General features: G+C 45.5%; 1 protein-coding gene across 9 annotated transcripts in view; it reads left to right on the top strand.

Moving 5' to 3' along the window:
- The window catches only part of LOC116352815 (RNA binding protein fox-1 homolog 3-like), a 410,981-nt gene that overhangs the window by 369,970 nt on the left and 28,568 nt on the right, over positions 1–12,443 (top strand). For 8 of the 9 annotated variants that reach the window (XM_031834666.1, XM_031834665.1, XM_031834669.1 and 5 more), the window contains 5 exons: positions 4,547–4,690; positions 8,334–8,387; positions 10,506–10,598; positions 11,501–11,561; positions 11,674–11,727. In XM_031834666.1, coding sequence (XP_031690526.1) covers positions 4,547–4,690; positions 8,334–8,387; positions 10,506–10,598; positions 11,501–11,561; positions 11,674–11,727 — 406 coding nt within the window. The remainder of the gene's footprint in view (positions 1–4,546; positions 4,691–8,333; positions 8,388–10,505; positions 10,599–11,500; positions 11,562–11,673; positions 11,728–12,443) is intronic. The other variant, XM_031834667.1, reaches the window with a different exon arrangement.

Genomic DNA, 12,443 nt, shown 5'->3' with positions numbered 1-12,443 from the left:
ATGATCTTCATCAGAGGACACTCATAGAACTTAATGTTACACAATACATGTATGTTCTGTTCGATAAAGTTCATGTTTATATAAAAATATCTCAGTATATATTGGCGCTTTATGTTCAGTAGTTTCAAAAACATCTGGTGATTTTGCAGAGAGCCATATCAATTTACAGAAATACTCATTATAAATGTTGATGAAAATACAAGTGTTATACATGGAAATATAGATAAACATCTCCTTAATGCAACCGCTGTGTCAGATTTCAAAAAAGCTTTACGGAAGAAGCAAACCATGCAATAATCTGAGTACGGCACTCAGAGAACCAACAAGCCAAACAGAAGTTAGAGATAACATTATAAATATTCACTTATCTTTGATGATCTTCATCAGAATGCACTCCCAGGAATCCCAGATCCACAATAAATGTTTGATTTGTTTGATAATGTCCATGATTTATGTCCAAATAGCTACTTTAGCACGTTTGGTAAACAAACCAAAACTCACGAATCGTGTTCACTAGTTGCAGACGAAATGTCAAAAAGTTCCTTTACAGTCCGTAGAAACATGTCAAACGATGTTTGGAATCAATCTTTTTTAACATACAACTTCAATAATATTCCAACCGGAGAATTCCTTTGTCTTCAGAAAAGCAAATGGAACGGGAGCTACCTCTCATGTGAATGCGCGTAACCAGCGAGTGACTGCTGGCAGACCTCTGACTCATTCCCCTCTCATTCAGCCCCCCTTCATAGTAGAAGCCTAAAACACGTTTCAAAGACGGTTGACATCTAGTGGAAGCCTTAGGAAGTGCAAGATGACCAATATCCCACTGTATCTTCAATAGGGGCTCAGTTGAAAATCGACCAACCTCAGATTTCCCACTTCCTAGTTAGATTTTTTTCTCAGGTTTTTGCCTGCCATATGAGTTCTGTTATACTCACAGACATCATTCAAACCGTTTTGGAAACTTCAGAGTGTTTTCTATCCAAATATACTAATACTATGCATATATTAGCAACTGGGACTGAGGAGCAGGCAGTTTACTCTGGGCACCTCTGGGCACCTCTGGGCACCTTATTCATCCAAGCTACTCAATACTGCCACCAGCCATAAGAAGTTAAAACATGAACATGTAGTGTGTGTAAAAACATGAACATGTAGTGTGTGTGTGTGTGTGTGTGTGTGTGTGTGTGTGTGTGTGTGTGTGTGTGTGTGTGTGTGTGTGTGTGTGTGTGTGTGTGTGTGTGTGTGTGTGTGTGTGTGTGTGTGCATCTATCAGTTACACATACAGTACATGTCAGTACATACACACAACAAGTTTACACACAAGAGTTCACACTCCCTCTTACAATTATAATGTGAGGAGGTCAAAATATTTACCAAATGTATTCATTTTAAAATGTTGATAACTTTTCCTTTCCATTAACATTCACCGGATGATAAGACAAGATGTCTTTGCTAACGTGTGATGGGTATTGCCGGTTGCCTGGGAGGGAATCCCTGGGCAAGAAAAGGTTGAAGACCCCCTGTCATATGGTAATGCACATGTCATTATTTTACACTGTAACCATCTCACCTTCTCCCAACCAGCCTGGATCCAGATGATCCCTCAGGAGAAGCAATGGAGAGACAAGGGCACTAAACTCACTGACAGAAACACAGAGATCCACAGATGGAGTCTGGGTTAAATAGCTGTAGGTGTATGAGTGCCAGTCGTATTTACCTCTAGTCAGTATGGAAGAATTGTGTGAAGTAAAAGTGGATCTGAAGGTTTGCTAACACACAGTTAGAGGACCCCATGATAAGAAGCCAGTAGCTAAGCTGGAGGACAGGACATGGAGTCAGTCGTTGTGCAGTCTGGTAGCATACGGTAAAGGTTGATAGAGTCATGTGTGACCGATGAAACAGATTGACCCGCGGTCCCCAGTGCCTTGTCACCCTCCACAGTAGTCGGGCATCTGTCTGCTGTGTGTCACCCTGGGACCGAACATAGCTACTCAGGCTATTAACCTCTAGCACAGGAGGACATGGCACACTGCTAGCCCACCTCACCCCTACACTACTCTACCAGTCTGATACTGGAACTAGCTAGCCCAGCTCACCCCTACACTACTCTACCAGTCTGATACTGGAGCTAGCTAGCCCAGCTCACCCCTCCACTACTTTACCAGTCTGATACTGCACCTAGCTAGCCCAGCTCACCCCTCCACTACTCTACCAGTCTGATACTGGAGCTAGCTAGCCCAGCTCACACCTCCACTACTCTACCAGTCTGATACTGGAACTAGCTAGCCCAGCTCACCCCTACACTACTCTACCAGTCTGATACTGGAGCTAGCTAGCCCAGCTCACCCCTCCACTACTTTACCAGTCTGATACTGCACCTAGCTAGCCCAGCTCACCCCTCCACTACTCTTCCAGTCTGATACTGGAGCTAGCTAGCCCAGCTCACTCCTACACTACTCTACCAGTCTGATACTGGAGCTAGCTAGCCCAGCTCAGCTCAGCCCTACACTACTCTACCAGTCTGATACTGGAGCTAGCTAGCCCAGCTCACCCCTACACTACTCTACCAGTCGGAAACTGGAACTAGCTTGCCCAGCTCACCCCTAGACTACTCTACCAGTCTGATAGAGTAGTGTAGGGATGAGCAGGGCTAGCTAGTTCCAGTATCAGACTGGTAGAGTAGTGGAGGGGTGAGCTGGGCTAGCTAGCTCCAGTATCAGACTGGTAGAGTAGTGTAGGGGTGAGCTGGGCTAGCTAGCTCCAGTATCAGACTGGTAGAGTAGTGTAGGGGTGAGCTGGGCTAGCTAGCTCCAGTATCAGACTGGTAGAGTAGTGGAACTAGCTAGCTCAGCTCACCCCTACACTGGCTCCTGTGCCCTTCTCCACATGATAACCTCTGAACATGACTTAACATCACTGAACATCACTGAACACAGGGCTTTCAGACCTTCCGTCACCAATGTGCCCTACCTGGATGGCTGGAGGGGAGACTAAGTGGGACCTTGAATCAAACAACTGTCAGTGTTAACAATGTATGTCACCATCTCCGAATGGGCCATAAAGCAAATAAATGAGGGCCATTACAGTGGAGATTGTGATTATGATAATGAGAATAATAAAGGCGATCATCATTACGATCATGATGATAATGATAATACTGTGATGATGAATTATAATGAATAAATCCCTAGCCCATTTCCTAAATGGTGGGATATGTATCACCCAGGGGCCTGCAGCCACCCGACGGCCTTGGAGCAGGGAGTGGGTTGTTGGAGGGTGGAGAGAGGTGTGTGTGTGTGTGTGTGTGTGTGTGTGTGTGTGTGTGTGTGTGTGTGTGTGTGTGTGTGTGTGTGTGTGTGTGTGTGTGTGTGTGTGTGTGTGTGTGTGTGTGTGTGTGTGTGTGTACGTGTGCTTGTCTGTACGTGTGTTTGTCTGTATGTGCACATCTGTCAGCCTTTTTTGCTCTCGATCTAAGGTTCCTCTCTCTTTTCACTCTGTCGTCCTTCACTATCTTATTTCCCCTTCTCTCTCTCTCTCTCTCTCTCTCTCTCTCTCTCTCTCTCTCTCTCTCTCTCCGTCTGTGTGCATGTGTGTGTGTGTGTGTGTGTGTGTGTGTGTACTCGGGGGGTGTCTGTGTATGTGACTCCAGCCAGCCCTGTGTAGTATGGAGTGTTTGCCATTGCTCAAGGAGCACATCCCTGGGGACCTTGGAGTTTACATATCATATTTAAACAGCTTTTGTCCTCCCTCTCAATCTAACCAGGCCTCGCTCCCTATTTCACTCCTCTCTCTTTTTCTTTCCCTCCATTTTCCCCCACTTCTCATAGTTTTTTCATAACGCCAGAAGTGTCTACAAGAGGTCTGGGTTTTAATTTTAGTAAACACATTTAAATGATGCAATCTGTTGTTATGCAGACAGAGTTGGTCCCTAATGATCCTTCCATGGAGAGGGTAAATGGTTCTGATGACCAGTGAAGGTTTTTACAGAAAACAAATCTTGTGAAACCCTCTCCCTCTAAAACTGGGTCGGTTTGAGTAAACAAGCCAGCAGCCATGTTGAAATTCATCACTCTTGTCTGAGAGAGAACTAAGTGGGATTTGTCATAGACATCAGACATGTCATTTATATCACAATGTCAGCACTGCATTCGCATAATGATGGAGTCGACAACGTAGGAGCTCTGGGCCTCTGTGCAAACAACACCAATAATGTGTCTCAAGTCTAGATGTGTCAGAAGCGCTAGGATCAATATCCATGCCTTTCTGTCAAACCCCTCAATCTTTCTTTCTTGTGGCTCCAGAAGCTAAGTGCAAGAGATTAATAAGTGGATTTGTAATGCATGACCTCGGGTTTTAAACCATAATTCATCAGCTGTTTAGCGTTGTCTGCTTCTCGCCAGATTGAAAAATAGCAGACGCTAAGTAAGTTAGTTAGCCGGTCCCCCTCTGTCTCTCTTCTCCCTCACCATGTGACCCGAAGGTACAGTAGTAGGATCTAATGAGCTGCTTGTGTCTTTCTGCTGTTGTTGTTTCCCTCTGGCAGACAGATGACGTGACGCAATCAGAGGTCTCCCTGCAGCTCCAACTGCAGCTCTCGGACTCCTCGGAGAAGCAGCAGCCCAAGAGGTTACATGTTTCCAACATCCCCTTCCGCTTCCGTGACCCTGACCTGCGGCAAATGTTTGGGGTGAGATCCCTTCCCTCTCCCTGAACTCACTGGGGGAAACCATTCTTTACCCACCCACACATATCATGGTACCTGCCTGGAGTGTGTATTGTCGCTCTCTCTCTCTAGAAAGTCCAGACACACATTAATCCTGATCCCAGAACAGGTGTACTCTCTTTTCCCTGAAAGTGTAACCTCTCTGTCTCGCATTTCACACCAGTCCTTAAAATTAACACAACAAAAAAAGTAGATAATTATAATGGATCCGAATCGGGAGCATTGCCAAAAATCTAATTTGAATGTTGCACGCTAATTTAGGTCATTATAAGCTACAGGCGTTAATTTTCATCGTTATGGAGACGACGTCAAACTGATGATATTAATTACAGGAGAGCCCTGGCTACGGCGTAATAAATTACTGGACAACACGGCTGCTGTCTCCCTCTCTCTCTCTCTCTCTCTCTCTCTCTCTCTCTCTCTCTCTCTCTCTCTCTCTCTCTCTCTCTCTCTCTCTCTCTCTCTCTCTCTCTCTCTCTCTCTCTCTCTCCTTTCTGTGCTGTCTGATTGTTGGGTTTATTGTTTCCAGCTCTGGAGCAGGTCCTGTAGAATCCAAATTGCCTCTGTAATTAGCTCGGAGGCTTTGTGTGCCCGGCCGACGTGTGTGTGCAGCTTATGGATACGTGATGCAAATTTAACAGTGGCCCTCCCAGCAGCCCTCCCCTCCCTAACTTCCCGGGCAGTCGGTGGCTGGGTCCTGGGATTGATGTTTGTGGGCTGAGCTGGTTGCTGGTTGGGAGAGGAGATATCCTGTCTGTGCTGTATTAATGTGCCGGCTCAGCTCAGGCTCCACCCCTGGATATGGCCTCCACAATGACCCTGTGTCTGTGTGTATGTGATCAGTGGTGTGCAGCCCCATTCCTCTGGCTCTAATGGCTGCCCTGCCGCCAGGGGCTCAATACACCATTACCGTTACACACGAGCAGAGCCCGCAGACATACAGGCAGGCAGAGGAGAGTGAAAGGAAAGGCAGCGGTGAGATGGTGCATGTGTCAATGGTCGAGTAGTGGAACCCAGCGCAGCGCAGCCGAACCCAGTGCTGCTGCCAAGCCCCCAGGACCTCCATCTGCTCCCACAAGTTGTGAAGAGCCCCTCTCTCCAGCTCTCCAGTGACGTGCACACTTAGCAGGGACCCTCCATCAGCCACCAGCATAGAGCTGAAACAGAGACTAGCTAGCACCTGCTAACAGAGACTCTAGCTAGCCCCTAAACAAGGAGGGAGGGTTTGAGAGTTACCCTATCCCTCCGTAGGGTTTAAGGGTGCAGAGGATGACCCTCTGAGTCACTAACGAGGCGCAGAATAAAAGACTCATTAAGGCGACTGCTGCAGACCTTAATCAGTGATTAGAAAAGTGTGATATTTGAGAGAGCGGGCGATTAGAGGAGTGAAAGGAAAACACTCCAAGCTAGCGCTAGCTCGGGTAGCGTGGCGCACCATGCTGTGCTGCTTGAGGGCGTCCTCCTCATTCTGCTCCTGGGTTCTTCAACAGTACTCCTCCTCGGCTGCTTGACGAGGGCTCTCAGTGAACAAACATCTCTGGGCAATCAGACCTCTGGTCCCCATGCTTTCACACTGATCCCCAGTCTATCTCACCAGCCACTACTCTGCTACTCTCAGACAGTAGCAGCACTCTACACTACTACACTATGCTGTATTATGCTAATGATAGCTAGCCTCCTCACAGCATTCAGGTGTTTTAGCGTAGCAGAAGCAGGGATACATACAGTGCCCTATCCGTGGTTGGTAGCTCTGCATTCGAGTTGATCACAGTGTAGAAATGCATTTGCATCTCAGATAGGAAGTGGAGCGAATGAGCGAGGCCTCATAAAAAAGTGTTCTCGAGGTAGGAATATTAAATAGCGCCTATGATTTTTCCCCAACGGATGCTTTTTCTCATTTCCTTATTGATATGTTGATTGTTTACTATGGCTGATCTGGGGGTGAGGAAGGAAGGAGGTGTCGTAAGTCCCCCAGCTCTGTCTGTCTCCTGAGACCCCGCCAATTGATGCCATTGTTTATTGGCTTTGGTGCTGATGCAGCTGTTTGCGCTGGGCTGGGGCTGAGCTGGGGCGGAGAGGGCTGTAGGGAGGGAGGAGAGTGTGGGAGCGGCTGAGATCCCCAGTGCCATGTGAGAATCCACTAAGATGACTTCCCCAGAAACTAATTAATCGACACCACAAGCCCATTACTCTTGGTTAAAACAATTAGCATCTGCACATTGCATGGGGAAGCATTGTCATCTCATGCGAAGAGGGGCATCACACTGGGATGTAAAATGCCCCTGTGTGTGATGGAGCCGGGTACGGTGAAGCGCTACAATTGGAATCAATAGAGCTGAGCACCATACGAGGCAGATGTGGAGAGGGGAACTATGTAGAATTGAAATCCCAGATGAACAAGATGTACTTGAGTCTGTGGCCTGGGCTGGGCCGCCCCTGGCGTTGCCTGTTGGGAAGGTCATAAATAACTCCAACTTTTTTTCTCAGGCATTGTGGGGGTCAGCACTTGACCCCGGGGGATGAAGGATGTCATATGTGTTTTACCAGCCCATAAACCCAGCTCCTCCACCAGACCCACTCCCCTCATCACGCTCATCACTCTCCTATGGCCGGAGCAGGCAGATAATAGCCGGTTCTTCCTAACCCCTATTAGTGGCTCAGTCAAACGATCCATCCATTCCCATTGAGCGCCAACCACATGGAAGGCCTATTTCTTCCCTGTTGTGCCCAAATGAAGGCGATGCGGACCGCTTGACAGGGTAATTACTTTTAATGAAATAATACGGCCATTGTAGACAGCAATTAAAAGTGGCTCTCACTCCACTCATTAGGGGGAACTTACGATTGGCTTTCATTCCTCTGTTTTCTAATGATCCGAAGTCGAGCCTGTTAAAAGGCTTGAGCACGTTAACCCCTTGGGACCATCCCTCGAGTCCTGTTCACTTGGAAAACAACACACACTCACACCAACAAAGAGCGAGAAAAGAGGAGGAGAAAGAGAGAGAAAATGGCAGGTACCTGTGTAGATAGAGACAGCTCAGCCACCTGTTTGTTGGGCAGGCAGAAGCCTGATGGTCTGTCTCTCTTTATGTCAAAGCCTAGTTAACTCTCTCTCTCTCTCTCTCTCTCTCTCTCTCTCTCTCTCTCTCTCTCTCTCTCTCTCTCTCTCTCTCTCTCTCTCAATCGGTTATCTCTCTCTCTCTATCGGTTATATCTCTGTCTCTATCAGTTATCTCTCTCTATCGGTTCATGGATTTGAGAAAAGGAGTTTTCCTCAGGAGCTGCTTCACATCACAACACAACCTTATAAACAACCACCTTGCTATTTGTTGATGTAGCTTTTCTCTGTGTGAAACATCTCCTGTTACTCTAACTCTACTCTGTTTACAATGTTTGTTTAACAGTTTTTTACATCATTGATTTCATGACATAGAAATAACACAGATAAAACAGTATTTTGCATTAAAGAAAGATAATTTGTTAAGATCACAATATATATTTGACATCATTGCAAAACAATTGTAATATTTTGGCATGGCAACAATAACCGTTTTCTTACTCTTTTCATAACTTAATCTCTCCTCTCTTGTCTCCTTTCTCGCCACAGCAATTTGGAAAGATTCTAGATGTGGAGATTATCTTTAATGAGCGAGGATCCAAGGTAAGTGAACTAGAACCCCAGCTGCTTCATTACCATGTACTTCTTCTGTTTAGTAATGATGGCATTAGTGCCATGTGTACATTGGCTCAGACTACTACTCTCTAAGCCTGGTCCTGGAGAACTGTGTTCAGACATGAACTCCTCTCTCTGCTGCCTCCTTGGTTGTTGTTCTAGCTTTGTGCTCCAGTTGGGGAATCATTACCCCTGTCAATCAATCAATCAATCAATCAATCAATCAATCAATCTGTTATTGAGCTGTTTCAAAATGCACTTCCAGTGCTGTAGCTCTCTGGACCAGGAATACAGACCTCTAGTTTAGAGGCTAATAGTCAACCCAGATCAAATATCAAGTGCTCTAGAAAATATAGAACCATCACCGCCAAAACTGACTCAGTGTCTATACATGTACAGTAGCTCTATACCATGTCCTATATAACATCCTCTGGTGTAAACAGCACAGTGCTGGTCATCCACTGTTTATGTAATCGTCTGTGCCAAGCTCCAGAGCATTCCATTCATAAATTAGACAGCCTCCTCTAGCTGGGTGTTCAACCATGAATGGGATCGATTCCCACTCTTACCTGGTAGTTTGGGGTCTGTATAAGGTATGCAGCCAGCCTCCATCTAGGAACCTATACTCTGCTCCAACTCAGCCCCCACAGCCATACAAGATTGAGCACCGGATAAAGCTGCCTCCTCTGCTGTAACAAGCATTTATTGTTTGTGCCCTACAAAGCCATTACCCATGATGCCTCTCTCCTGCACCCTGCGCGCTATATAATGAACCTAGCAGGCCATTAATAAACAATCTATTTTCTATGAAGCTTTGGCAATTTGCATTCAATATGTTTGTCTCCTTTGAAAAATGGTGTCTCCACTCTCCCTCCGTGTAAGCTAATTATTTGTGCATGATAAAAAAAAGATAGAGGGGCCAACCATAGTCGGGCAAAATGTCCAAAGGATTCATTTTGCCCTCAATTCCTTTTGAATTTATTTCTTTATCTCCCTCTCCCCAAGGACAGCTACCGTGTTATTTATGCCAGGAATAGGAGCTCGGAGATCCTGTGTATGCATACAAGATCACAATGCTCTCCATCTCTCACATGTATTATATATCTTCAAGCAATTATCAGCCTGGCCGTGGATCCCTCTCCCTCCCATCCCTCTATATGTATATATAGAAACCAAAGGACTGGGACTTGTTGGGCCAGCATATCTGAAGGCTGGTGATGGATCTCAGGCCCAGTCTCCCAGTCCCCATAACTCAAACTGGTGACAAAGCCCTCAGGGGAGGGGGCACATGGGGGTGGAAGATGGGGGATGGGGAGGAGGGTATTTTGGTGTGAGTTTAAAGGCGACATCCCAATTGTAAATCCAGTTTTTTTCCCCTCCACCTCCTTAGAGGTAGCATGTGATTTATTAATGTACATATGTTGTTGGTGATATTATTATTATTACCAACCAATAACTTGATAGTATGGGAAATGCCCCATCACATTTTAGACACAGCTAATACAATGATGAATACTAATGTAATGATCTGTCTACGAAAAAGAGACAACACATGGCTTAATTTAATTTAATTTGGCTATTGTAATGGATTAGAAATGGTTGATGATGGAATTAAACTAAATTGCTTGAAGAATTTATGAATATTCCTTCCATGCTCAACTTCATCTCATTCCAATGGGGGTTGTTTTTCATAAGGCTACTGTTGAAGTCTTCACAATAACGATTAGACTATACTGTTGCGTAACAAAGTGTAATGCCTGCGATGCTCAGAGACATTCTCCAGAGGTGGTTTGTGTTGTTTAATTGGGTAAAACAGGCAGGTTTGTTAGTGTGTGTGAGGCTGTCATTCTTATCTCTCCTTGGATCTCTCTTTGCTGTTCCTGACGTCTCACTAACAACCACACAATTAATTACACCGCTTATATACATCTCTACTTCCTGCTGCTCACCTAGTCCTCTCCTTCTTCTCTCCCTCTCCTTCTCACCTTCTCCTTCCCTCCTTCCTCCTCTCTAATCCCCCTCCTTACCCTATCTTTTACCCACCCTGTCTACCTTCCTGTCCCTGTCTGTCTTACTGGCCTGGTGACACACGTGGCGCTCTCTTAGGGCTTTGGGTTTGTAACTTTTGAAACGAGCACAGATGCCGACCGTGCGCGGGAGAAACTAAACGGTACAATCGTAGAGGGACGCAAAATAGAGGTGCTTTTCCTTATTTCCTGTTTCTTCTTCTTCTTCTTCTGCCTCCTGCCTGCTGACCTCTCCCATGCCTCTGCTCTCACCTTTGTCCCACAAGAGACCTGCACATAAGCATGTGCCCGCTGTGTGTGTGTGTGTGTGTGTGTGTGTGTGTGTGTGTGTGTGTGTGTGTGTGTGTGTGTGTGTGTGTGTGTGTGTGTGTGTGTGTGTGTGTGTGTGTGTGTGTGCGTGCGTGCATGCATAATGCATAATGGTATGTGTCGGAAGCACTCAGTGGAACCAGGAATCCATGCATGTCAAGATGGACGTGCAAATTGTTCATCATTATGACTGGAGAGGGAATGCATGCTCTCATCATCCCATAAGGACCTCACTGGCACGTCTGGATAAAGAAGACCTGTCTACTACCTACCAACACACCCTGTTGACATAATTTGATCTTGACCATTTTGTGTGTGTTTTTTTTCTTCATTTTGGTCTTGTTTACTGTAAATGAAGGCCACTATTCAGTCATTCCCATCAGGTCAATATGGAGGAAATCTAAGGGGTCTGTCTTTTTGTTTTTCTTTTGAATCCATTTGTTTATCCAACCAATTACCTGTGTTGCTTTTGGCTTTTTCTCTATCATATCCATAGGTAATTGGTGCATGCTTTCCCACTTGCTACAGTAATTGAATCATCTCAAAAGAAAATGTAAATGAGGAATAAATTCATGTAAAGGTGATTCAATGCCATTGTCTCCTCTGGCTATTTTAACCTCTCCCGTCTTGTGAACCTCTATGGTAATTTGCATAATTCTGACACATTTTACTGAATTTGTGTGGTATTTCTCTGCCAGTCATTTGGTCTGCCTTTTGGAAGGGTATGTTATAACTGTGGCACCATTTTGTTTTTTGGGGGAACAGGTGAATAATGCAACAGCAAGAGTGATGACAAACAAAAAAGTTGCCAATCCGTACACAAATGGTAAGATCTGCCTCTTGTCTAAGCTACAACTTTGTTCAGATACTGTAGATGAATGACAATATTTACTAGTTTGGGCTTCTCTCTCTCCCTCTCTCTCTCTCTCCCTCCATAGGCTGGAAGCTGAACCCTGTGGTGGGAGCTGTCTATGGTCCTGAACTGTATGCTGGTAGGAGATCCTTCTCTACTACACTCCTCTAGTCTAGCACCACTTTAACTCTACTACACTCCTCTAGTCTAGCACCAATCTAACTCTACTACACTCCTCTAGTCTAGCACCACTTTAACTCTACTACACTCCTCTAGTCTAGCACCAATCTAACTCTACTACACTCCTCTAGTCTAGTACCACTCTAACTCTACTATACTCCTCTAGTCTAGCACCAATCTAACTCTACTACACTCCTCTAGTCTAGCACCAATCTAACTCTACTACACTCCTCCAGTCTAGCACCACTCTAACTCTACTACACTCCTCTAGTCTAGCACCAATCTAACTCTACTACACTCCTCCAGTCTATCACCACTCTAACTCTACTACACTCCTCTAGTCTAGCACCAATCTAACTCTACTACACTCCTCTAGTCTAGCACCAATCTAACTCTACTACACTCCTCTAGTCTAGCACCAATCTAACTCTACTACACTCCTCTAGTCTAGCACCACTCTAACTCTACTACACTCCTCTAGTCTAGCACCAATCTAACTCCACTACACTCCTCTAGTCTAGCACCACTCTAACTCTACTACACTCCTCTAGTCTATCACCAATCTAACTCTACTACACTCCTCTAGTGTAGCACCAATCTAACTCCACTACACTCCTCTAGTCTAGCACCACTCTAACTCTACTACACTCCTCTAGTCTAGCACCAAACTAACTC

This window comes from Oncorhynchus kisutch, linkage group LG10 (assembly GCF_002021735.2).
Source record: "Oncorhynchus kisutch isolate 150728-3 linkage group LG10, Okis_V2, whole genome shotgun sequence".
Taxonomy (NCBI): Eukaryota; Metazoa; Chordata; class Actinopteri; order Salmoniformes; family Salmonidae; genus Oncorhynchus; species Oncorhynchus kisutch.
The sequence above is the reverse complement of the archived record's forward strand: the minus strand, read 5'-3'. Positions and strand labels throughout refer to the sequence as shown.